This window comes from Ascaphus truei, chromosome 5 (assembly GCF_040206685.1).
Source record: "Ascaphus truei isolate aAscTru1 chromosome 5, aAscTru1.hap1, whole genome shotgun sequence".
Taxonomy (NCBI): domain Eukaryota; kingdom Metazoa; phylum Chordata; class Amphibia; order Anura; family Ascaphidae; genus Ascaphus; species Ascaphus truei.
In genome coordinates this window covers 180,571,207-180,596,174 of record NC_134487.1, presented here as the reverse complement: position 1 = coordinate 180,596,174, position 24,968 = coordinate 180,571,207, and the positions used below count along the sequence as shown (strand labels likewise).

At 48.4% G+C, this 24,968-nt stretch overlaps 1 protein-coding gene across 9 annotated transcripts in view; it reads right to left on the bottom strand.

Annotated features, from left to right (window-relative positions):
- SLC4A5 (solute carrier family 4 member 5) overlaps positions 1-22,630 on the bottom strand; it is a 193,343-nt gene extending 170,713 nt beyond the window's left edge. For 5 of the 9 annotated variants that reach the window (XM_075601364.1, XM_075601368.1, XM_075601362.1 and 2 more), the window contains exons 1-2: positions 22,484-22,629; positions 1,999-2,069 (exon numbers count right to left, since the gene is read on the bottom strand). In XM_075601364.1, coding sequence (XP_075457479.1) covers positions 1,999-2,056 — 58 coding nt within the window. In that variant the 5' untranslated portion in view covers positions 2,057-2,069; positions 22,484-22,629. Of the gene's footprint in view, positions 1-1,998; positions 2,070-22,483 lie in introns of all 9 variants that reach the window. The other 4 variants (XM_075601361.1, XM_075601366.1, XM_075601363.1 and 1 more) reach the window with 2 other exon arrangements.
- Positions 22,631-24,968: the final 2,338 nt, after the last annotated feature.

The window sequence follows — 24,968 nt, the reverse complement described above, 5'->3', positions numbered from 1 at the left end:
TGCTTTTATTTATTTAATTGATTTGTTGCTTGTGCTTTTATTTCTTGAATTGGTTGGATAGGTGTTTATTTAATTTTATTCTTATGTTTTGGAATAAAATCATTTTAATTATTTTGCTGTTTTGGTGATAGATAAATGTTATTAGGCTTCTTAATTATTTTATTGTTTAGGTGCTTGTGTATTTCTTTTATTATTGTGTATTTCTTTTATTATTGTGTATTTTTGGCCTTAATGATTTTTATTAGGTTGACCATTGAGGGCTATAGTGGCTTATCATGCCCATATTAAATGGGTATGATATACCACTGTGCCAATCAATGGTTACAGGGTGGGTATAGTGGGGCTGGGGTGGTTGGTAAGCCTCCCGGGTGGGTAGCGGGGGATGGGGTTTAACCCCTTAATTACTATAGCGGTTATTAATCGCTTCAGTGATTAAGGGGCAAGGGGCCATTAGTTTGTATTTTTTCATGTACTCTTGCTGGCAGCGGAGGACATGGACCTGGAGTATGCTGCTGAGGACGCCCTTCATGATGGCAGGGGTAAGTAGAAAGTTGTATTTACTTTATTTATGCTGGCTGGCTAATGTTTTATTTTCAATGGGCAAATGAGCTATTATCCATATGTGGATAATAGTTATTTTGCCCATTACTGTACTGTATGTGTTGGGGGGAGGTTGGGAGTAGAGGAGGGTGGGTAGTAGGTTTGTTGTGTGTATTTTTTTTATTGTGGGTAGAGGGATTGGGTGAAGGGGGTAGTAGCCCTAAGGATGGTTGTTTATGCCTATTGGGTGGTAGCGGGAGGGGTTAACCCCTTCATTACCTAAGTGGTATTAACCGGAAAGGTAATGCAGGAGTTAACTCCACCCGCATCCCCCCCGCAAGAGTTAAACACCCACCAATGGCCAAATACCACTTTTACCCACTCCCGTTAGCAACAAGAAACATGGCACTGGTAGATAATCCCTTCGTTGCCTTAGCGGTTAGCCGCTAATTTAATGAAGTTGTCTGTAAATGTATTTTTATTGCATGGGATTCATGCCGGGGGTCTCCGGTGCTGATATTAATGGGTATCAGCTCCGGAGACTCCCGACATCAATCCGATGCAGGAAAAATGCATTTTTTTTTCTAAGTCCTCTCTCACCGCCTTCTCAGCAGGTTCTTCCCAGCCTCACTTTTCCTGGCGTGAGGATTTTGGGAGAAACTCGCCATTCTAGAGCCGCGATTAGCCTCGATAAACTAATCGAGGCTACTAGAACTGCATGAGTTTCAGAACCTGCCTTATGAGTGGCTTATCGCCACTCACCCGGCGATGTGTTTTGGACGGCTGAAAAAATTGGCGATTCATACCTTTATCGCCCACTTAACAAGGCTTACAGAATAGCACTAGGCATTTTGGCCGAAAAGGCCTTGATAAGTGGATTATCGAGGCTTATAGAATAGGCCCCATACTGTTTTTAAATTCAGTAAATGCATTTTTGAGACCTTCAAACCTATCATCCAGCATAGATTTCATTATTAAGTCTAGCACTGTTTTAGCAATCTCTTCTGCCGAGGGACGTACTACTTGAGAACTGCAGTCTGTTGCAAGAGCATCAAGCAGCACCTCTTCTTTTCTCTATTCTCTCAATACGTGGCTACTTTGGCGGCATTAAATTAATCACGGTTGTAAGGACCGTTCCACACAGTATGTGAATGTTTGTTTTTATTTTCTATATCTGCCCTGCTGTTTTGGGGCTTACTTGAATATGTGTGTTCCTACTGTAAAACAAAAGGTTGATTTGTACTTGCTGATAAACTGAAGCGAAGGTGGGGAAAATAAACTGCACCAGATTTTATAAAGGAAAGAAAATGATGTTGTTTATGATAGGATTCCTTCTCCCCTATAAATCTGTTTTGTTGTGGCTGTTCCAGTATAGCAGATGATAGACATTAATAAATAATAATAAATACATCCCTCTGTCGCCCTGAAGTGATTGATTATGATTAGAACAGCTCCTACCTTCATCATCCTCATATCTCTTCCTGGCTCCCCTCTCACTGATGACATCATCATCCATCGCCGTCAGTGGGCTGAAAGACAGAGACATTAAGACATGAAGTGCCCTTAGTTCTACATGAACGGGATGCTACATATAACCCCTATTCTGCCTTACTATCCTTGTTACTTAAGTGTCTCATACTTGATGCAGAATACTAGCTCGGGAGGTTACGGCTCAGGGTTTATGTATAAAAGCAATTTTGGCACGAAACTGGGGAATTTTCATTCTGCACCTACGTAACAAAGCATTTTGTTCCAATTTTGCCTTGTCTGCCCAGTTTGTGACTTGGGGAATGTCCGTAAGAGGAGTTGGTGAGGAGTTAAGTGGTGCACAGATTATAATGAGATGTATTACATTCTGCGTCTCTGTGTGCTAATCCTATTGCCTTCTATTTTCCCAAATATCTAAATTTCTGCACCAGATGTAAGAAACGGTTCTTATATATGCTTCAGCTCTACTCCAAAAAACAGAGCAGTGAGTCAAAACGCACCTTTCTATGGTGAAACATATGACTCCTCAGAGTTTTTGAAGCAGAACACAGGGAGAAAAAATGACACACAGAAATGCAGAATATTGAGTCCGGTTTTAATCACAGTGCCCTATCCTTGTAACCTTGAGCAATTCAATTTCCCTGTGTCTCACCACATGAATCAGAGTGTAAGCTATTTGGGACAAAGACTCATTGTGCCTGCAAAATTGTATTGTTAACGCTACATGCGCTATAAGAAAAAAATATTATTATTTAATACTTTATCATAATATGGGCAAACTCCCCAGTGTTGATACTCCTCATAGTACAAGCTAATAGGGCAATATTGGAGCAAAGAAACTTGACATTAGCGTTAAAAGAACACAGGATGAAAATAACCGATAGTCATTATTTTGTCTGAATAAGCCATGGTAGCCCTCAGTAGTAATAAGAACTGACAGTTGACCCATTCGCTGCCAGACGCGCCCTGCAATGCATTGCAGAACTTTGTTATTGGCGGAACAGTGAGCCTGCCTGCCAATGAGTTACTCGCGGTCTTTTTCCTCTAGCTATGGATGCAGGCATTAGGGTCAGATTTACTAAATGCTGCTAAGCACAGCAATGCGTTGCAATTATAACATGTGCATCACTTAACTCCTCCTTGCCGTCTCTTACTGACCGTGCCCAAATGACAATGGGATGCACACTGGACAACATTGAGTAAACCTTGATACATTGGGGACTATTTACTAAAGTCTCCCGGGTACAAAACAGGGCAGAATCAGCTCAAACACATCAGATTTATTAACCCTTTGCATGGTGGAGGGGTCGTTTTGCCTGAGTGCCGCGGCCCCTCCGGCACTCGCTATCACGTAACCCCTCTCCAAAGCGATCACTTAATCGCTCCGTCGCTGATGACAGAAGGAAAGGGGAGGAGTCATCCCCCTTTCATCTGTCATCCCTTCAGATGGCGTCCTGCGCTGCAGTTACGATCTTACCTAAGAGAAGAAGCACTTTTTGGAGGATGTAGCTATGACGTCAGGGAACCCGAACTCTTTAGATAGTAACTTTATCCCAGGGCACTCAAAGGTTTAAAGGAAAAATACCTGTCACGTTCAATGGGATTCCTTTTTTATAGTAATTCTGGCAAACTTTATTAGGGAGACCCACTTAGGCTGAGCTCAGATAGAACGCGATGCGACGTGTGCGCACGTCCGTTGCAAATTTGGGTTCAGCGGTGGGAGTTTTCAAACTGAAAATTCCACCGGCAGCAAAGTGCAGCGTTGTCGCTACGACATTTTGCCGGCACAACCCAAATTGTAATTTGGGGCTACAGTCGCGTGACGCGAGCTGGTTCAGCCAATAGAGGCGAACCAGCTCCGTGACGCATTCATTACATGCCCCCGCCACGCCAAAAAAACACCGCGATCTGGCTCCTGCAGTTTGAGCACAGATTGCTGGGCTGCAGAAGCGAGCGGCGGGGGCGCGAACGCTAGCAAGTAGGCGTAACGCCCTGTCTGAGCGAGCCCTAAGAGGTGGATAATACCTGCCTGACGACAGCTGGTGGAAGATGGTAGCAGCCTTCCGGTGAATAGCGTATAAAGGTAAAAAACACTGCAGAGAATCTGCAGATATGTGTGATCATGTGACCAGGAGAGCGTCCAATCACGTGCAGCCTCCTGCAAACAGCAGATTTCTCTTCAGCACGAAACATGGAGAATATGTTTATAAAACGTCTCTTCAGTTGCTGGGGTTTTCACCTAAAACCTCACCTAGTAACACTACAAAAGTAATAGGAACAGAAAAACTACAGCAGTTTGATTCCTTCTCTTACTCAGAGGGAATGATAATTCCTTCCTCAAAAAAAGAAAAGGAGGTCGTTTGATGCTCATAATGACACTTTAGAAAGTGACTAAAATCACCATGTTGAAGGGAAAAGTCGCCATCCTTCTTCTGTGAAGAATAAATTGCTGTCAGGAGGCTGTTGAATGATCAGCACTGACACGGCAGAAAGTGAATAAAATCACTTTAGTTTAACCCTTTGAGTCCCCCACCACGTAGTTACTACTTCATGCGGTGTCGCACCCTGCGTGTGCCATGACATAGCTACATTTAAAAAAATGCTTGTTGTCTTAGGGGAGACTGTGCTCCTATAGAGCTCACAACCTGATCTGCAATGATGGCGAATGGAAGGGGGATCATGAGTGATGGGCCGCTCATATGAACCCTGTTATTACATGCCCGGTAGCTCCTTGCATTCTGTGTAACAGTATATGCATTATTTCTGTGTGTCAAAATGTATGAAAAGTATTACAATGTGCTTAGTGTAACAAAGCAGGCCCGAAGTCTCTGAACAAGCAGGGGTGAGAACCCCTTTGTGCTGCCCACATATCAAGAGAAGATGGCTGCTGTTGGGTCTAGAGGGGGAGGAGAGGTGCAGGCACAAAGGAGATGGTGGCCAGGGACGCAGATCGGGCCAGGGGCGTGCATCTGCTGAAGACTGGTGCCATTTCCACTCCCAATTAAGCGATTACTATACCAAGACAAATTTCCCTAGCCAATTCCAATCTGGCTTTCGCCCCAAACTCTCCACCGTAACTAACCTGCTAAAAGTTTGCAATGAAATCCAGTGTGGAATGGAACGGGGACAACTCACTGGTGCAATATTCCTAGATTTTGTAAAGGCTTTTGATACTGTTGATCATGCTATCCTGCTTAACAAACTCCAGAGCTCTGGAATAGGGAAACATGCTTTAAACTGGTTTTAGTCCTACCTATCAGGAAGATCCCAACATGTGTCCATCTCAGGCTCTAACTCCAACCCCCTGGATATCACCTGTGGTGTCCCGCATAGCTCTGTTCTGGGGCCCCTACTCTTCTCAGTGTTCATTAATGATCTTCCCACAGCTTGTAAGGAAGCTTCAATACACATGTACTGTATGCAGATGACACAATCCTATATCCACACAGCCATAGCCTCTCTGACCTTCAACACATACTTCAGTCTGACTTTTTGAGACTCGAAAATTGGATTTCCCAAAACAAACTGTTTTTAAACACTGACAAGACTGTAACAATGGTATTTGGGACCAAGACTACATTTTTAAAGCTTCCAGTGACTGAGCTCCAGATCAGAACCAACGCTAACACCACCCTAACTCCTGTTACTAGTTTTAAATACCAGGGCATATGGTTTGACTCCTACTTAACATTCGGAATGCACAAACAAATCTTCCCTAAGCCTGCAGGCCCGAAAGCATATCGCACAGCAGATGCGTATGCCAATTATAGACTATGGAGACATAGTATATTGCTCGGCACCCTAAACCCACCTTAGCAAGCTTGACACCCTCTACAATTCAATTTGTCGTTTCGTTCTCCAATGCAACTACAACACACACCACTGCGAAATGCTCAAAGAACTAGATTGGTCGTCACTCGAGTCTAGGCGCAAAGTTCACCTTTTCTGTCTTGCCTTCAAATACTTTCTGGGCAAGCTACCCATCTATCTGAACAAGCTCCTCACCCCTACCACATGCAGCACTTATCATCTGAGATCAGACTCCAAAAGACTGTTTATGGTCCCAAGGCTCAACAAAGTATCCGGCCGCTCCTCCTTTTCTTACCGTGCACCCCAAAACTGGAACAACCTACCGGAGACTCTCACATCCACCACCAGTTTAAGTTCTTTCAAAACTAAAGCTGTTTCACATTTTAATCTGGTCTGTAACTGTTACATAAGCCTATAATATACATCTCCTCTAACTGTGCATGCAATGTATTGTATATAATGTACTAGCTAATATACCCGGCGTTGCCCGGGATTGCAGGGGCGGGGTGTGTGAAGGGCGGGGTGGGTGCGGGGCGTGAAGGGAGGGGGTGGGGGGTGAAGGGCGGGGAGGGGGTGGGGGGCGAAGGGCGGGGAGGGGGGTGAAGGGCAGGGGGAGGGGGTGGGGGGCGAAGGGCAGGGGGTGGGGGGCGAAGGGCAGGGGGGCAAAGGGCAGGGGGTGAGGGGCGAAGGGAAGGGGTAGGGGGTGAAGGGCAGGGGTAGGGGGGCGAAGGGCAGGGGGGCGAAGGGCAGGGGTAATGGGTGGGGGGCAGGGGTAGGGGGTGAGGGGCGTAGGGCAGGGGGGCGAAGGGCAGGGGTAATGGGTGGGGGGTAGGGGTAGGGGGTGGGGGGCGAAGGGCAGGGGGTGAAGGGCAGGAGTAGGGGGTGGGGGGTGAAGGGCAGGGGTAGGTGGTGAAGGGCAGGGGTAGGGGGTGGGGGGTGAAGGGCAGGGGTAGGGGGTGGGGGGTGAAGGGCAGGGGTAGGGGGGGTGAAGGGCAGGGGGGCGAAGGGCAGGGGTAATGGGTGGGGGGCAGGGGTAGGGGGCGAAGGGCAGGGGGTGAAGGGCAGGGGTAGGGCGGGGGGGGTGAAGGGCATGGGTAGGGCGGGTGAAGGGCAGGGGTAGGAGGGGGTGAAGGGCAGGGGTAGGCGGGGTGAAGGGCAGGGGTAGGGCGGGGTGAAGGGCAGGGGTAGGTGAAGGGCAGGGGTAGGTGAAGGCCAGGGGTAATGGGTGGGGGGCAGGGGTAGGGGCGAAGGGCAGGGGTAATAGGTGGGGGGCAGGGGTAGGGGGTGGGGGGCGAAGGGCAGGGGGTGAAGGGCAGGGGGGTGAAGGGCAGGGGTAGGGGGGGTGAAGGGCAGGGGTAGGGGGGGTGGGGGGTGAAGGGCAGGGGTAGAGGGGGTGAAGGGCAGGGGTAGGTGAAGGGCAGGGGTAGGTGAAGGGCAGGGGTAGGTGAAGGGCAGGGGTAATGGGGGGGGCAGGGGTAGGGGGAGAAGGGTGAGGGGCGAAGGGCAGGGGTAGGGGGCGAAGGGCAGGGGGGCGAAGGGCAGGGGTAATGGGTGGGGGGCAGGGGTAGGGGGTGGGGGGCGAAGGGCAGGGGGTGAAGGGCAGGGGTAGGGGGTGGGGGGTGAAGGACAGGGGTAGGGGGTGGGGGGTGAAGGGCAGGGGTAGGGCAGGGGGGGTGAAGGGCAAGGGTAGGGGGGGGTGAAGGGCAGGGGTAGGAGGGGGTGAAGGGCAGGGGTAGGTGAAGGGCAGGGGTAGGGGGGGTGAAGGGCAGGGGTAGGTGAAGGGCAGGGGTAGGTGAAGGGCAGGGGTAGGGGGGGTGAAGAGCAGGGGTAGGGGGGGTGAAGAGCAGGGGTAGGGGGGGTGAAGAGCAGGGGTAGGGGGGTGAAGAGCAGGGGTAGGGGGGTGAAGAGCAGGGGTGGGGGGGTGAAGGGCAGGGGGTGGGGGTGACGGGCAGGGGTAGGGGGGGTGAAGGGCAGGGGTAGGGGGGTGAAGGGCAGGGGTAGGTGAAGGGCAGGGGTAGGTGAAGGGCAGGGGTAATGGGTGGGGGGCAGGGGTAGGGGGTGAGGGGCGAAGGGCAGGGGGCGAAGGGCAGGGGGCGAAGGGCAGGGGTAATGGGTGGGGGGCAGGGGTAGGGGGTGGGGGGCGAAGGGCAGGGGGTGAAGGGCAGGGGTAGGGGGTGGGGGGTGAAGGGCAGGGGTAGGGTGGGGGGGTGAAGGGCAGGGGTAGGGGGGGTGAAGGGCAGGGGTAGGAGGGGGTGAAGGGCAGGGGTAGGTGAAGGGCAGGGGTAGGGGGGGTGAAGGGCAGGGGTAGGGGGGGTGAAGGGCAGGGGTAGGTGAAGGGCAGGGTAGGTGAAGGGCAGGGGTAGGTGAAGGGCAGGGGTAGGTGAAGGGCAGGGGGGGGTGAAGAGCAGGGGTAGGGGGGTGAAGAGCAGGGGTAGGGGGGGTGAAGAGCAGGGGTAGGGGGGGGGTGTAGAGCAGGGGTAGGGGGGGTGAAGAGCAGGGGTGGGGGGTGAAGGGCAGGGGGTGGGGGGTGAAGGGCAGGGGTAGGGGGGTGAAGGGCAGGGGTATGGGGGGTGAAGGGCAGGGGTAGGGGGGGTGAAGGGCAGGGGTAGGGGGGTGAAGGGCAGGGGTAGGGGGGTGAAGGGCAGGGGTAGGTGAAGGGGTAGGTGAAGGGCAGGGGTAGGGGGGGTGAAGGGCAGGGGTAGGGGGGTGAAGGGCAGGGGTGGGGGGTGTAGGGCAGGGGTGGGGGGGTGTAGGGCAGGGGTGGGGAGGTGTAGGGCAGGGGTGGGGGGGGTGTAGGGCAGGGGTGGGGTATAGGGCAGGGGGTGGGGGGGTGAAGGGCAGGGGGTGGGGGGGTGAAGGGCAGGGGGTGGGGGGGTGAAGGGCAGGGGGTGGGGGGGTGAAGGGCAGGGGGTGGGGGGGTGAAGGTCAGGGGGTGGGGCGGGGTGAAGGTCAGGGGGTGGGGGGGTGAAGGTCAGGGGGTGGGGGGGTGAAGGTCAGGGGGTGGGGGGGTGAAGGTCAGGGGGTGGGGGGGGGGTGAAGGTCAGGGTGTGGGGGGGGTGAAGGTCAGGGGGTGGAGGGGGGGTGAAGGTCAGGGGGTGGAGGGGGGGTGAAGGGCAGGGGGTGGGGGGGGGTGAAGGGCAGGGGGTGGGGGGGGTGAAGGGCAGGGGGTGGGAGGGGGGGTGAAGGGCAGGGGGTGGGAGGGGGGGTGAAGGGCAGGGGGTGGGGGGGGGGTGAAGGGCAGGGGGTGAGGGGGGGGGGGTGAAGGGCGGGGGTGGGAGGGGGGGTGAAGGGCAGGGGGTGGGAGGGGGGGTGAAGGGCAGGGGGTGGGGGGGGGTGAAGGGCAGGGGTAGGGGGGGGTGAAGGGCAGGGGTAGGGGGGGTGAAGGGCAGGGGTGGGGGGGGGGGGTGAAGGGCAGGGGTAGGGGGGAGAAGGGCAGGGGTAGGGGGGGTGAAGGGCAGGTGTGGGGGGGTTGAAGGGCAGGGGTAGGGAGGTGAAGGGTAGGGGTAGGGGGGGTGAAGGGCAGGGGTAGGGGTGAAGGGCAGGGGTGGGTGGGGAGAAGGGCAGGGGTAGGTGGGGATGAAGGGCAGGGGCAGGTGGGGATGAAGGGCAGGGGTAGGGGGGGTGAAGGGCAGGGGTAGGGGGGGGTGAAGGGCAGGGGTAGGGGGGGATGAAGGGCAGGGGTAGGGGGGGTGAAGGGCAGGGGTAGGGGGGGTGAAGGGCAGGGGTAGGGGGGTGAAGGGCAGGGGTAGGGGGGTGAAGGGCAGGGGTAGGGGGGGTGAAGGGCAGGGGTAGGTGGGGTGAAGGGCAGGTGTGGGGGGTGAAGGGCAGGGGTAGGGGGGGTGAAGGGCAGGGGTAGGGGTGAAAGTGAGGCACAAATTGTTGGCAGGAGTAAAATGTCCCTCTCCACACACACACACGACGGGAGTGAGAGATGGTGGGGAGTTGGACTGGCGCAGATCCGAGGAGGCTGCTTGGCCCCCCAGCGGCCGGGGAGGTAGCGCCGGGGAGGTAAGTGAGCGTTGGCGGCTGGGTTAGGAGGGCCGTGCCGCACTTCCCCTCCATCCGGGAGCCGGTTGAGAGCGAGGAGCTTGAAGTTGGCGGCTGTGGCAGGAGGGCCGCGCTTCCCCTCCGTCCGGGAGCTGGTGCAGGGCGGCGAGAGAGAGAGAGACAGAGAGACAGAGAGACAGAGAGACAGAGAGAGAGAGAGAGAGAGAGCCCCTTGGCCCGTCACTCCGCTTCAGGCCAATGAGAGGTGTGCAGGGGCGGGCAGGCCAAGGGAGCCATCTCATTGGCCTGAGGCGGAGTGACGGGCCAAAGGTCCAATGTGATTGCCCCTAGGGACAGGGAGACACAGGACAGACAGAGAGGCATACAACGGTTTGAGAAATATATATATAGATAGATACCCTGTTCATTTATGTAACTGTATTTGTAACCATGTATTATTTGTCATATTAACTATGTCCAGGACATACTTGAAAACGAGAGGTAACTTTCAATGTATTACTTTATAAATAAATAAAATAAATAAATAAAATTTGCTGCCTACCCAGCCAGTGTGGCGCCAGCCCAAAGGGAGATATTCCTTCGGCCAGGGGAAGCCGTTGCCGAGTCCCTTTGGTAAGTGATGTGCTCATTGGCCCATTAGAACTTCCCTCCACAAAGTCCTTTAACTCTGGGAACCTGCCTCCAGCCCTGATTGATCCAAGGGAGGTGAGCCCTGGCTTCCTGTTGGTCCGTCAGATGAATCAGCACTGGGATTGGTCGCAAGCCCCACTACCATGCTTTTCTATGGCAGAGGGGAAGATAGAAAAAAAGGAGTCCGATCAGCGCTTCACAGCTCACTTGAATCCTGTCTTGCAGGCAATCTAAGCGCAAGTGTGCTCCAAGGCTCCTACGCGTTTCGTGTATCAAAATTAACTCCTTGATAAAGTGTATTTTGATACACGAAACGCGTAGGAGGGTATCTACCTCCATTTCCAATATGGACCAATAAAGGATCATTTTTTCATTCATTCTGTTGGTGACCCACTCCTTTGGCTGTGCGCCAGTTTCTCTTTCTCTTCGTTACCTCAAGCACTTGGCTGCACGTCAACCAGGACAATTGGATTGGGGCATATATATGTGAGTATTATTCTCTTTATTTGTTCACTGTTATATGCTGTAAGTCCAGGGACCATCCCTATGAAGAATTGGCAGGGGACATTGCTATCTACCCCATATCTAGGGACATTGGGTCTGCTAGGGGACTCTACATCCTTATATATCTCACTAGCCCCAATCCCAACACCTGCCTGCATTATTTTAATTACATGGATCCAGCGCTGGAGCGCATTAATCACTAACCATTCCTCTTAACTACTTTGATAGTAACACTGGGAGAATTGTTACCTTTTACGGCATTATTATTCCGCTGCTGAAAACCAAAAGGCAGCGCTGGCGAGAGAAAAAAGTAGGTGCTCCTCAGGTTGTAAGGGTCAGATGTTCCCCAAAATAGTCAGCGACTTGTTTCGTGTGGAAGAGCAGAGAATAGATAACACTCCCTTACCAATCCCTTGGCCTGGGATTTTTAGAGTGGTAGTAGATTTCTGTGCTTCATGTCCCGAGTGCAAGATTGCCACAAAAGGGAAAGCCAAAGTCCCTCTGGTACCTATTCTAATGGTAGGATAAGGGTTGACATTGTTGATCCCATGGAAGAAAGTTCTGCAGGGTACCAATATATACTCGTAATAGTAGATTATGCAATCAGGTGCCTGGAAGCAATTCCTTTAAGAACAACATCTGCTATGGTTATAGCTACCGATCTAATGAAGATCTTCTTCAGAGGTGGGTTTCCTCACAAAATTTTAACAGATCAGGGAACAAATCAGGGAACAAATGTTATGTTCAGGCTCATAAAGGAGGCCAATTAAAATTAAAGTTGGTATGAACCAAGGCGTATCATCCCCAAAAAGATTGGCTAGTTGAACACTTCAATAAAACAATTAAATATGTTAAGGAAGTTTATTTCCACTGATACATGGCATTGGGATGAACTTCTTCCAAGCCTTCTCTTCCAGTACATATTCAAACTTAGAAAGGTTTAAAACTCTAGGAGTGTTTACACAGGACAATCTATGAGAGGTACAAAAAGCACAAGAAATGCATTACTGTATTATAAAGGGCTCGCACAAGAGAATTTCAGCCAGGAGAGTTGATTTTACTCCTTCTTCCGACTACAGAGTGGAAGTTATTGGCAAAATGGCAAGGCCCTTTTGAGTTAACATGAAAAGTAGGACCTATAGACTATGAAATATTGCAGCCAGAGAAAAGAAAAACACATTTTATCATATAAATCTTTTGAAGCCCTAGAAAGCTCAAGAAAGTCTGTTATATAGTCTGTCAATAAGAGAGGAGTTAGATTTGAAACCACAGGTAGACCCATGGAAAAAGGGGGAGTGTCCAACTGGGGGAGAATCTTTCCTTAGAACAGAAAGTACCGGCACAAGCTACGGTTAAACAATTTATTTATATGTTTTCTCCATTATCAGAGAAAGCACATCTGATTGCCCACCATGTCGAAACTGAACAAGGTAAGAAAGTGAAAAAAAGACATTACTGAATTCCTGAAAAATTAAGGGATGTAGAAACAGAACTGGAAAACATGCTCAAATTGTGTATGATAGAAAGGTCACAGAGTGAGTGGTGAAGCCCCATTATGTTAGTTCCTAAACCTGATGGATCTACAAGTTTTTGTATCGTTTTTTTAGAAAAGTAAATGCGTTCTTAAATTCGATGCCTACCCCATGCCCAGAGTTGAATTGTTGGAGAGGCTAGGGAAGGCCAATTATATCACTACATTATATCTAACTAAGGGATATTGGCAGATCCCTTTAACAGAAACTTGCAGGAAAAGACTGCTTTTGCAACTCCCTTTGGTCTATTTCTATTTCTATTTTTGGACCATGCTTCCACTACCTTCCAGAAGCTGATGGAGCAGCTATTGTTACCCCATAACAAATATGCAGTAGTCTACTTTGATGACGTAGTCATCTATACCAGGGGTGAGCAAACTTTTTATGCCGAGCCCCCCTTTTTATCCATGAAATTTCTCGGGCCCCCCCTGCCTGATGTAATCAAAATCCCATGAAAAAAACCCTTTATTAAACGGTATACAATGTAAATACAAATATGTCTAAGGCCGCGCATATAGTGCCCGCGACGTCACCCGTCGCCGCTAGCGAAAGTTGTATTTCGCTTTGCGGCGGCGGCGTGGGCGACCAGGCCATTGATTGGTTCAGGGGCTGTCATATGAGGCGACAGCCCCTTAAAAATCAAATATTGCCAGCTTCAAAAAATCGCGTCGCCACGTCACGCTTACTATAAGCGCACGCGGCGGCGACAATGCATTTGTTTTCGGGCGACGTTACGTCGCCGGCACTATAAGCGCAGCCTAAATACTTACATACTTCAACAGCTCGCTCTTGCAAAATTAGGCTGCGTCCACGCTGCCGCTGAGAGCGGTGACATCACCAACTCTCCAAGCATGAGCACAGGGTGTCCTGCATAATTTTGCAAGCACGAGCGGGGAAGTGTTTACACTTTTTTTTATTATTTCTGTACATTCATAGTATGATTGATATATTGGCAGCCTACCCTCTCACATGAAGAGGATCGCAGCTAGGCAGGTTGCCAGCGGAGGAGAGCAGGACCACAGTGCTATTGTAGGCAGACACCGGAGGGAGGGGCGTTTGACATCACAGCGCTGGGGCGTGCTCCTCCGCGTACCTCCGAATCACGTGGCCCCACCTGCACTATTCTATTTGGCCGCCCGCGCGCACATCTTTTTCGCCTGCACAACCAGGTTTTGCTGCACGCGCCCCGCCTAAATAATCTTGCGCCTGGGGCGTCCCCCCCTCAGTTTGTGCAACGCTGCATTCAATCACAACACCCACAACCAACACACACACTCAATCACAACACACACACACACACACACAACACACACTCAAATCACAACCAACACAGCACACACTCAATCACTACACACACAGTCACAACCAACACTCACATAATCACCACCAACACACACAACACTCAATCCCAACACCCACACCCACACACACACACAACAATCCATATATATATACACACACAAACACACACACACACATATATATATAGATATACACACACACACACACACACACACACACACACACACACACACACACACACACACACACACATTCACATACTTTATATATACACACACACATACACATACATATATAGATACACACACACACACATATATACACACACACACATACATATACACACACACACATATACACACAAAACACATACACACACATATACATATACACACACATACATATACACACACATTTCTACATATACACACACATTTCTACATATACACACACACACATATACACACACACACACACATATACACACACATTTCTACATATACACACACACACACACACACACTCCCTCCACCCACCGTGTGTGTGTGTAACTAAACCTGCTCCGGTCCCCCCATGTGCTGCTGAAAACGGGCGGGTAAAAGACAGGAGGAGAAGGGCTTGTCTGTGTGCAGGGAAGGCCCCGCAGCAAGGCCCCGCCCCCTCTGCAAGGCCCCGCCCCCTCTGCAAGACACAGCAGAGAACTGGAAGCAGCCTCTGCACGGAGCTTCTGGCCGCCCGTGCACAGCTCTGCCCGCCCCCAGGTTTCTCCACACGCAGCCTGCGCCCCCCCTACATAATCTTGCGCGCCCCCCAGTTTGCGCACCGCTGATCTATACTATGGATTGGGAAACACATTTGGCAGTGTTGGCAGTATTAAGGCAGTATTTGTAAAGTGTTGGCAGTATTAAGGTTCCTAAGGCCTCGGGCATGGTCAGCGCTTAGGCGCTGACCTGTGCTGAGGCGCGCTCCCGCTTACCAGTGAGCCCCTGCAGCCGCAAGGAGAGCAGCTTTAGCAGGGGCTCGCACATGCTTCCGCAAGCATGCGGACGCATGGGTCTTATGACATTTTTAGATTCAAGCGCTCATGGGAGCGCAGGGCCGGTCACGTGAGCGGTTCGCCCAATGAGGGCGAACCAGCTCCGTGACGTCACTGGCCCGCCCCCGACACGCCCCCGGACGGCGCGCTAACCAAGGCCAGGGAAAGCACACACTATCCCTCAGCCTCAGCGCGCCTCCGCACGGCTGTTGCAACCCTGGACTCAGCCTTAGAAAGACATGCCTGACTGTCAATCCAGCAAAATGCTCAATAGGTAGAAGTGAAACGAGGTACTTAGGCTATATACTTAGCAATGGACCAATAAAGCCAGTATGTAGCAAAGTGCAGGCATTGTTGGATTGTCCGGTGCCAACGACAAAAAAAGCAGGTGAGAGCTTTCTGAGCTTAGCGGGGTATTATAAGAAATTTGTACCAAATTTGTCCACGGACCTGGCCCCACTCACCAACCTAACATAAAATGTAGCACCCAATAAGATCCAATGGACAGCACAATGTGAGGAGGGTGTTTCAGGGGATTAAAAGGATACTCTCTTCAGAGCCAGTCTTACAGAGTTCGAACTTTGAGAAATCCTTCAGTCTTCAGGTGGATGTCTCAGAAATAGGTTTAGGGGCCGTTTTGTCTCAGGACTTAGATTTGAATGAGTGTCCGGTCCTATATTTCAGTAGGGAACAGGCCAACTCTTAATATAGGAGTGCTTGGCGGTTGTCAAGGTTTGATCTTTGGCTGGAGTGGATCCCAGTGGCAGGAACAGCAGGGAGCGTGGTAGGGATCACAAGCCTCTGCTCAGGCAGCAGATAGTGTAGTCGGGGTCACAAGCAGAGGTCAGAGGCAGGTGGCAGATAGCGTAGTCGGAGTCACAAGCAGAGGTCGGCAACGAGAAAACAGGAACAGATCAATAGCAGTAGGGGCAGCAAATACAGGTACCTAGCACAAGCTGGAGGAACCATTATAAACAGGCACTAAGAAACAGGAAGGGGAAGTTTATATAGGCAGGCTGAGAGGCAGAGCACAGGTGTCAAGTTTCAGGGTCTGGAATGTTCCTTGAGTGAGCTAGCAGAGCAGCAGCAATCCTGGTGGACAAGTATGGGTACTGCAGGCTTAGAACATGACCGGTAAAGTGTGCAGTATTGGTGCTCAGGTATTACATACTTGGTGCCACATTTACTCTGGTCAGACCATGCTCTCCTAAAATGGCTTCACACAATGAAGGTCACAAACCGTATAATCACATGCTGATACCTTGCCCTTCAGCCCTTCTCCTTCCGAGTCCAACATAGGGCCGGTAAGTTACATGCAAAGGCATATTTGTTGTCCCAGGAAAGGAGGAATAGTTCAAAAGGTGAATGCGCGAGGAGAGACTCTGAGGGGGAGGTATGTGAAGGAGTATACAAGAGGTTAAATGACTCTCTCACTCTACCAGACCCAGGGCACCACACCCTGGCTTGTAGGTCTGCTAGCTGATTGGAAAGGGGAGGTTTAAAAGGCAGACAGCAGACATCCTGCTCTCTCTCTGCTCTCAATCTGTGAGGAAACCGGTTCCAAAGCACCTGTCTATGGGAGAGCCCAGACTCCCATCCTGTTACAAGTGTCTAAGGGCTTTCATGTTGTTTTGCAGATTTATGCTATTTACTTTGAACCGTTTGTTCTTTTCATGTGAAAGTGTACTGCAACCTGCTTTCCCTTATGAGAAAAATAAAGGACTTTCATTGCAGCAATGTCGCGTGTGAGCTCCTTTCTGACCCCAACTTCGAAGCTGCTCCATCATAGGGACCTTTAAAAATGTTTGCAGGGGTGCCCAAAAAATATAGTTATGGTAAGGGTGCAACTAATATGTAGAGCCCGTCTACCCCAGTGGCGTGAAAGTATGGCCATGTCTATTATGGACTGTCCTATGAGAGTCAAAGGAAACAGTTAGGCTACGGCCCCAGAGTTCACTGCTGCACGCGCGCCTGGCGGCGTGTGCACGGGTGAAAGCTGCGATCTGAGGTCTGTGGTTGAGCTGCAGGAGAAGAGCGGGAGATTGTGACAGGGGGGTTAGGTGGTGGCCCAGCTATGATGTCACACGACTTGTTTGCCCTCATTGCCTAAACCGCCGCTGTGATGTGGCCAGCACTCCTTGTCTTTTACATGCGCGTGCAGGCAGCTACAGGGCCCAGCACCACAGAGGAGCAGATCTTGTTCCCACCACGCACGCCGTAGTGCTTGCGGCAGCGGCCACCGGAGACTCAGCCTTAGACAGTCTTGATAGGGGAGGGCCTTTGTCACGATGAGAAAAGCACGTTTGCTGAAGCCACACCCTGCTGAGTAACGTTTCCCCAGATTACAGTTGTTCTAGTAGTGTTCTTCCCCACAATTGAACACATTTCAATATCGCTACCTCAGCTCAATATGGAGCCTAATGTGCCTGCTGTCACAGTCACGCACTTGGAGGAAGGAGATCCCAGGCGGGTTCTTAGTGATTTTCATGCAGGATAAAGAATTCTTCCAGGCTGTGTGCCATTTATAGGCACCTTGGTGGAGAATTGTCACCCACAGCAAAATCTGAATGTGGCAGGTGCTATTTACAGAGTTCATAGTTTAGGGACTTCAAGAATGTCCCTATATGTTTCTCCTGCACCGGGCAGCAACAATTCCAGTGAGATAGACGTCTCAACTCGTTTTCCAGGAGATAATATAGAGCCACGTCCACTGTACGGCAAGCGAGTGCCCGCCGCCGAGGAGACCGGAGAGTTGAAGAGCATACTGGTTGTTCACACAAGAAAGGACGGGAGCAAGGACACCAAGATGTCCCCCAAAAAGGAACTCTGGTTGGTGTACCTACAGAAGCAACGGCACCGTAGGTGAATGATGATGTCTCAGCGGTTCCGGTATGCCATTTCTAATACTGTGGTATTAGTATGCACAGAGAAGAACAAGAAATCTATGCGGCTGAATGTATTATGGTATGTGTTTAAAATGTATATGTTTAAATATTGTAACGTTGTCCCCGTTGTATATTTAAAAGATGTTTGTATATCTTGTGACCAGTGATGTCACTATAGGGAAATAGAAGGGTATATATAGATCCTCCCAATGTTTTAGAAACAGATTCCTCAGAGTTCAAACTGAAGCCTCACTGTGAGTGCTGTAAATATGTTTGTGTCTATAGTTGTGTGTTAAGGAGGTCCTGTCACCATTTCTTGTTTTGAGTTAAGGAACATGCCCTTAATAGACAAACAAACTCCCTCCCCCATTCTCTGAAGGGGAGGATTATACAGATAGTTGTAATTGAAGCTGTAATATAATGGTATGTACGACATTCGGGGTAGAATGCGCGGGGGGTCATGGGTATGGTAGTGATGATGTAATTGTAGGTAAGTAAGTTTTTTTGTGGTTCTAATCTACTGGTATGCAATGTATTTGCGCCTACAATACAAAGGCATACGCGGTGATTGTAGCTATAATATAATTATATGTACTGTAATTGTAGTATAGGGTTTGGTAGGTACAATAATCTTGGTCATAATGTACCAATAGGTACTGCTTTTGTGGTTTTGATGTACTGGTTTGTACCGTAAGAGTGGTTATAATATACCAGTTGGTACTCTAAGTGGATTTATAGTGTACGGGCATGTACTGTAATTGTGATTTCAATATACCGATTGGTGTGGTAACCGGGGTTATAGTGTACTGGTATGTACTGTAATTGTGGTTATAATGTACTGGTATGTACTTTAATTGTGGTTATAATGTACTGGTATACTCCGTAATTGTGGTTATATTGTACGGGTACGTACTGTAATTGTGATTATAATGTACGGGTATGCACCATAATTCTGGACGGAATTTGAAATCGGTCAGGACACACGGTAACGTAGCTAGGGAAAATTGGAATGGAGCATGGAAACAGAACTAAGTGTGGTTTGGCCCTTTGAGAGTACCATATGTCATATACGAGCATGATCTGTACGTATAATGGTTAGCTTTGGCAGGCATATTGAGTGTACTGCACATGTTCAGTGTAAGAGTTCATGGAACTTGCAATGTATGCATCTAAAAATGTTGCCAATGTGTCCAGTTAAAGCAGGTGTTGTGCTATTGAACTTGCAGATTTAGTTTGATAAGACCTGTAAGACTGTGACTGGAAAGTCTTGTCTATATTCTTACAATCCTAGTGGGATATACAGTAACAAAAAAATATCAGTTTTTTTCTGGCCTGGTTTGCCTCCGGTGGTAGTATGTATGGAACTTGTTAACAAGCGTCTTACATATGATTTATTTGCACCTTTGATACAATATACTGTATGTCATTGCAATATATGGACCATTTAGCAACTGGCCATCTTTCTATATTCTATTCATAAAAGAGCCAACTCCTGATCTACATGTACTGAAAGGTTAGTTGAAGCAGTAATCCGTTGGCTAGTAGTACATTAAACTTGAACATAATACTGTACCAAACACTTCAGGATCAAAAATAAGGCTCAGTTTGGATGCCATATAGAAGTTATGACATCCCTAATATGTGAGCCGGTCAGGGATTGGATAAAGATGCATTTACTAGTCACAAAACAGAACATACTGGAGGTAATTGGGAAACAGGCTAATTTAAGACATTTGTATATATTTTGCTAATCTCAATAAGTATACTTCCCAGGTACTATGCCAGTTAACAAGTATCTCTCTACGTATTGTCTAAAGGAAAGTTTGGGGCGGTATCTAAGTGACGTGGTACTTACAAAATAGGACTCTCTCCCTTTCCAGTAAATCCCCTATTTCGGTGTCAGTATGGGAAGTCAACACAAGTTTCAGAGGTGGAATTAGTGAAAGTGGGGTCCCAGTGCAAAAATATTTTTGCCCCTCCCCCTAAAGCAGCACCAAGCCTGAAAAAGTCTGCTCCCCCATCTTCTGCAGCGCACAGTGGACCCCTTAAGGACGTGGGACCCCCGTTGCCTTGCACCTGCTACACCAATGGTAGTTCCGCCCCTGCCAAGGTTGTGTAATCTTAACATGGTGTTAAGCCTATGCTAATTAGATATACTACGGACATTGTTTTTGCATATAATTCGCTTTGTGGACATGCCTTAACCTCAAGAAAAATAACGTCCTTTACTGATTTTGGTCAAATGACATTATGAGCCCTGAATCAACCGACCTCTGTGAATCTGGCCCTATGTGCGGTTACATTGAATGTTGCGTCTTTCATTTGGACGGTCAAATGAGGGTTTGCCATCATCTAAAACTGACAACAAAGATATTCATAGGCTCAAATCTAGCAATTCAATCACAATTGGTACATTTTGTGTAACAACATTGTTTAGGGCAAAACGTATGGTCTTTAAGTCAGGGGTATTTGCATATTACAGTATATAGTTCCTTACATTGACGCATAGGGGGGGACGCTGATGAAGGCCAGTTGGCCCCCCTGGGTCTGCCCATACGTTAACACACATCCATTGATCACTAATTTACCTTTATTTCCTCATTGCTTTACAGGAAGAATTGTGACCCAAGTGTTCTGATTCATACATGGTGCAAGTGATTGGGCGCTGTCCTGGTCACATGATCACAGCCACCTGCAGATTCTCTGCCGTGTATGTTACCTGTGTGCGATATTCTCCGGGAGGCCATTATCATCTCCCACCAGCTGTTGCCAGCCGGCTATCCTTTCCCATAAACAAACGAGGTTGGCGGATCATTGATTCCTGCAAACCCTGTTATCTGCCTCTATTTTAAAACTCAACCAAAACTCAATTGATAAACCCTCTAAGAATAACATCTAACAGTTAAAGAAAGGAAACAGGAGGGAATATTGATAAACACGTTGCTTTGGCAAATACAATAAAATGCCCTATCAGCTATTATTAACATGCAGGACAATTCTGTATAGATTTTATATATACTAGTGAGAGGAAAACGCTGCTGTCCCCTTTTGATCATAAAAACCAACGAATGAAACATTCAGAAAATCAATCCGGAACCTGACGCCCATCCATTTATGCTCTTGCTTTTTAAAAAGAATATATTTTATTGTGGGAGATAATTAGTTTCCAGAGGACGTCTCGTTTGGAAAATGACCTTCACACTCGGCTGCCGGGACATAACAGTGACCCGCTCTGGCAACGCAATCAATGTCTCCCAGGGTCACATTGAGATGGCATAAGCTCTGCAGAACGTTACATGATTTGGGGCCGAATTCGCTAAACAGTGCTAAGCCTTGTGGCACCATGTAGGCGGCCGACACCCTAAAAGTTTTAACACCCTTGCAGGGTGGCCTGCCACGCCTCAGGCAGTCGACGCCACTGGTGAAAGGGTAAAGCGCTCTTTTTGCTTAGTTGTAAAAAGTAAAACTTTTTCAAAACTTTTTGAAATTATTCATATATAGTAAAAAGAAAAAAAGAGCAGGGGATCTCCACGTGATGGTATTTATGGCTACAAAGGCTATTACTTGGGATGATTTAGCTGGATTATTTATTAATACTGATTACACAAAAACATTCAGGCTACATTGTTTTACCATGTAAGTGTTGTCTACACAGGCAAAATGTTAATCTACACTTTTTTTTTTACCTTTGATGTGTTTTAGCTAATGATGCTGCCATTAGCTAATATGTTAATGGGAGAGAACCCCTCCCTCTGCTCTCATATCCCCTCTCCACCCTCTCTTGTCCCTCTCCCTCCTTTCCGTCATCTCCCCTCTCCCTCCTTTATCTGTCATCCCTTCTCGCTCCTCTCTTCTCTCCCCTCTCCCTCCTTTCTGTCATCTCCAGTCCCCCTCCTTTATCTCTCATCCCTTCTCCCTCCCTCCTTTCTCTCATCTCCCCTCTCCCTCCTCGCTCATATCCTCTCTCCCCTCTCTCTATTCTCCTGGGCCGCAAATGTTGAGGTGCTTTAGTCTTTCCTAGTATTTATTAATTAGCTGGTTGCGATGTCCTCTTCTATTCTATGTACATCCTCCCGGACATGAATTGGACACAGGAGTATGAATGTTTTACCTGCGATTTTTTAAAGGGCCAGTCTCTCCTAGGACAGAAGTGAACTAAGGACAGTAACATGTTAAATGGGTTATAATATACAAATGTATTTTTAAATAATATTTGAATCTTTCAACATTCCAAATCTTAGGGAGGTTATGGACTTAACCTAATGTCTTTTGGTGATAAGACTGTTTGTCAGGCCTCAAAGCCACAGGTAAATTCTTCTTTTTCCCTTGTATTCATTTACAAAGTAATTATGAAGACCCTATTAGTCATAAAGATAAACATAAGGAGCTGATATGCTTCAATTCAGTGTTCAGGGGAAAAATATGTTTTTTTTCTCACAAGATACAAATAAGTAAAACTTAGATACTATACGAGTGTTTTAATCTTTGTAAGGAAGCTAATACGTTTACAAATAAAAATGTGTCTTTGGCTTACTTTGAATTTCCCCTTTAATAGCATTCCCCTGCAGAAGCTAACACCTTTTCCTATACCACATAGCACCCGTTTGTCCATCTCCACTGCCTCATTACTGTGTCTGGCTACTTTTACACCTGTACTGTATATCTCAACACGTAGACACAGCCTGTTATTTACAATGACCAAAAGCGACACATTAAATTCCCAACACGCCCGTTAGTCTTGCTCTTACCTTTCACGTCTGAAGTGATGAGAGAGAGCAGGTCTCAGCAATTACAGGAATGCTTCAGCGTTCTGGCTGGACGGCAGAGAGATGTTAGGAGTCTGATGACAATGGACTCTAGCAATGTGTGCTGATGCCAAAGCTCTGTCACTGCCCAGATTACAATTTGGTTTTGGGGCATTGACTTTCAGAATGTATCCCAGCATGCCTCTGGGCAGCATCACGCTCAGAGGAAAAAAAAAACAACGGGTCTGACACAATTAATCACAACCAACAAGGGTCAGCAGAGAAGCAGAAGCCTCTTCAGTGGTAGACCATCCAGCAAGTTTGAAATGTTGGTGCATCAAAGCCTTTTCAGTGAAGGAGTGGTGTAAAAGTGTTGGTTTTGGATACACGAGCTTCTGGATTCAGTTTCTGCTCCAGTCATCATTTTATCGGGTAAATTATATATATAAGAAAATCCCTAGTGAAGTCTACGGGGATTTCGGCCTAAAACACTCCGACTGACCGATTCAAAATATTTAGAATTAGTAATCGGATAACAGTTTCTTTATCTCTTTCTCTGTCTGCTGTGCAACCAGTACTCCATCACTGTCAATTTTTTTCCTTCGTAAAATTGCAAAGACACGCCCTTTCCTCTCACTCTACTGCTAAAACTTACGCAAGCCCTCATTCTCTCCCGTCTCGATTATTGTAACCTTCTACTGTCCGCTCTTTGATTTACAACTAAATCTGTCTCAGCATCTCTCCTGGCTTCCTATTAAATTCTGTATTACTTACAAAATGTAACTCTCTTTTAAGGCTATACACTCTTCTGCTCCTCCTTACACGTCAGCCCTAATTTCTCACTATACACCTGCCAAACTATTGCGTTCTGCTCAAGGATGTCTTCTGTCTACCCTTTCTGCATCTAAAGCCCTCTCCCCCCTAAAACCTCTATCACTTACTGCCCCACAACTCTGGAATGCCCTTCCCCTCAATATCCGACTAGCAGCCCCTCTCTGCACCTCTAAGGCCCGTGTTAAAACACACTTCTTTAATGGAGCTTTCGGTTTGCTCCGTTGGCTGAAACTATACATCTCATATTCACTTACCATGACCCCTTGCAGACGCACTTACCACAACACCACCACTGTAACTCTGTCTCTGGAAGCTCTCTCCACGTTCCACTTAGATTGTAAGCTCTTCGGGGCAGAGACTCCTTTTCCTATTGTTTTATGTCTGAAGCGCTTATTCCCATTAGATGTTATAATATTATGTCCCATGGATTACTGCTGTAAAGCGCTATGTACTTGGATGGGGCTATATAAATAAAGATATACATGCATACATACTGTACATACATATATACAAAAGGAGCCTTTCTATCAACAAGCAATGACAGATTGTCATTTTTTCACTACAATGCTTCTACCACTAGAGGGGCCTATTACACTGTGCTATATGAGCAGCATTACGTGAAAGTCGCAGGTGCCTCTCATGTAATTGCATTGCTACACTGTGCCACAAGAGTGCGCTCTCTGCATTTAAAGATTGTCTGATATTAAATGTGAAGCTGCTGTTCTTGTTTCTTCCAGGTAACGCTGATTTCTTAGACCGCGATTATAGTGGCGGCGTGCGTGCTACCGAGCGCGTGAAGTCACGCTTGCCCGAAACCTGCACTGAGGTCGAAGGCGACGTCACATGAGCGGTTCGCCTTTCTTGGGTGACCCGCGCACGTGACCCGGCCATCGCGCGGCAAAGATAACATTCTTGTCTTCTCCAGGATCGCGCGTTCGGTCGCGTCTCATCGGTCGCGCGCTCTATGGGCGGCATCATGAGTGTACATACATTTGTTCCGTAGGCGCGCACGCACGCCTCCACTATAATCGCGGCCTTAGGCACACAGGTTAACGCAACTCTAGCTCTGGCACATTTAATCAACACAAAAGAAAGAGGATAACAGACAATTCATTGTACAATCTTTGATACAATACTATGCTAGTCAGCTTTCCCCCTAACTGTTTTAATACCCGCTTCCTATAACCTACTATAATCTAGCTAAACTCTGCTCCCTATCACTCCTCTCCCAACTGTTCCAATAACAGCTCCCCTATAACGTCTCCCCTAACTGCTCCAATAAATATGAATATGTTCTCCTTGCTGCACATCACACGCTCACTCATTAGAGAATGAATAGGTGGTATGCTCTATTAATTACCCATAAAATCCTCGTTTTTAAGAGGGAACATGTAAGAAGAGTAAAGCAATAAAATTCAGGATACAATGGCTGGGAGCCATGAAGCCGGCGACGCGAGACATTGCGCCCGACGTGGCAAGAACTACCATGCAAGTCCATAGCCTTTACCGCCCCATTGGGGGGCGATGTCCGAATCGCGGCTTACTGACTCCCAGCCAACGTTTCCAAAACACTTGTCTGATATAGAAAGTCCTCAATCGCATAATTTTGACTTCCTGATTGTCAGAGGGACTATAACCGCCTTAATGTGGGTGT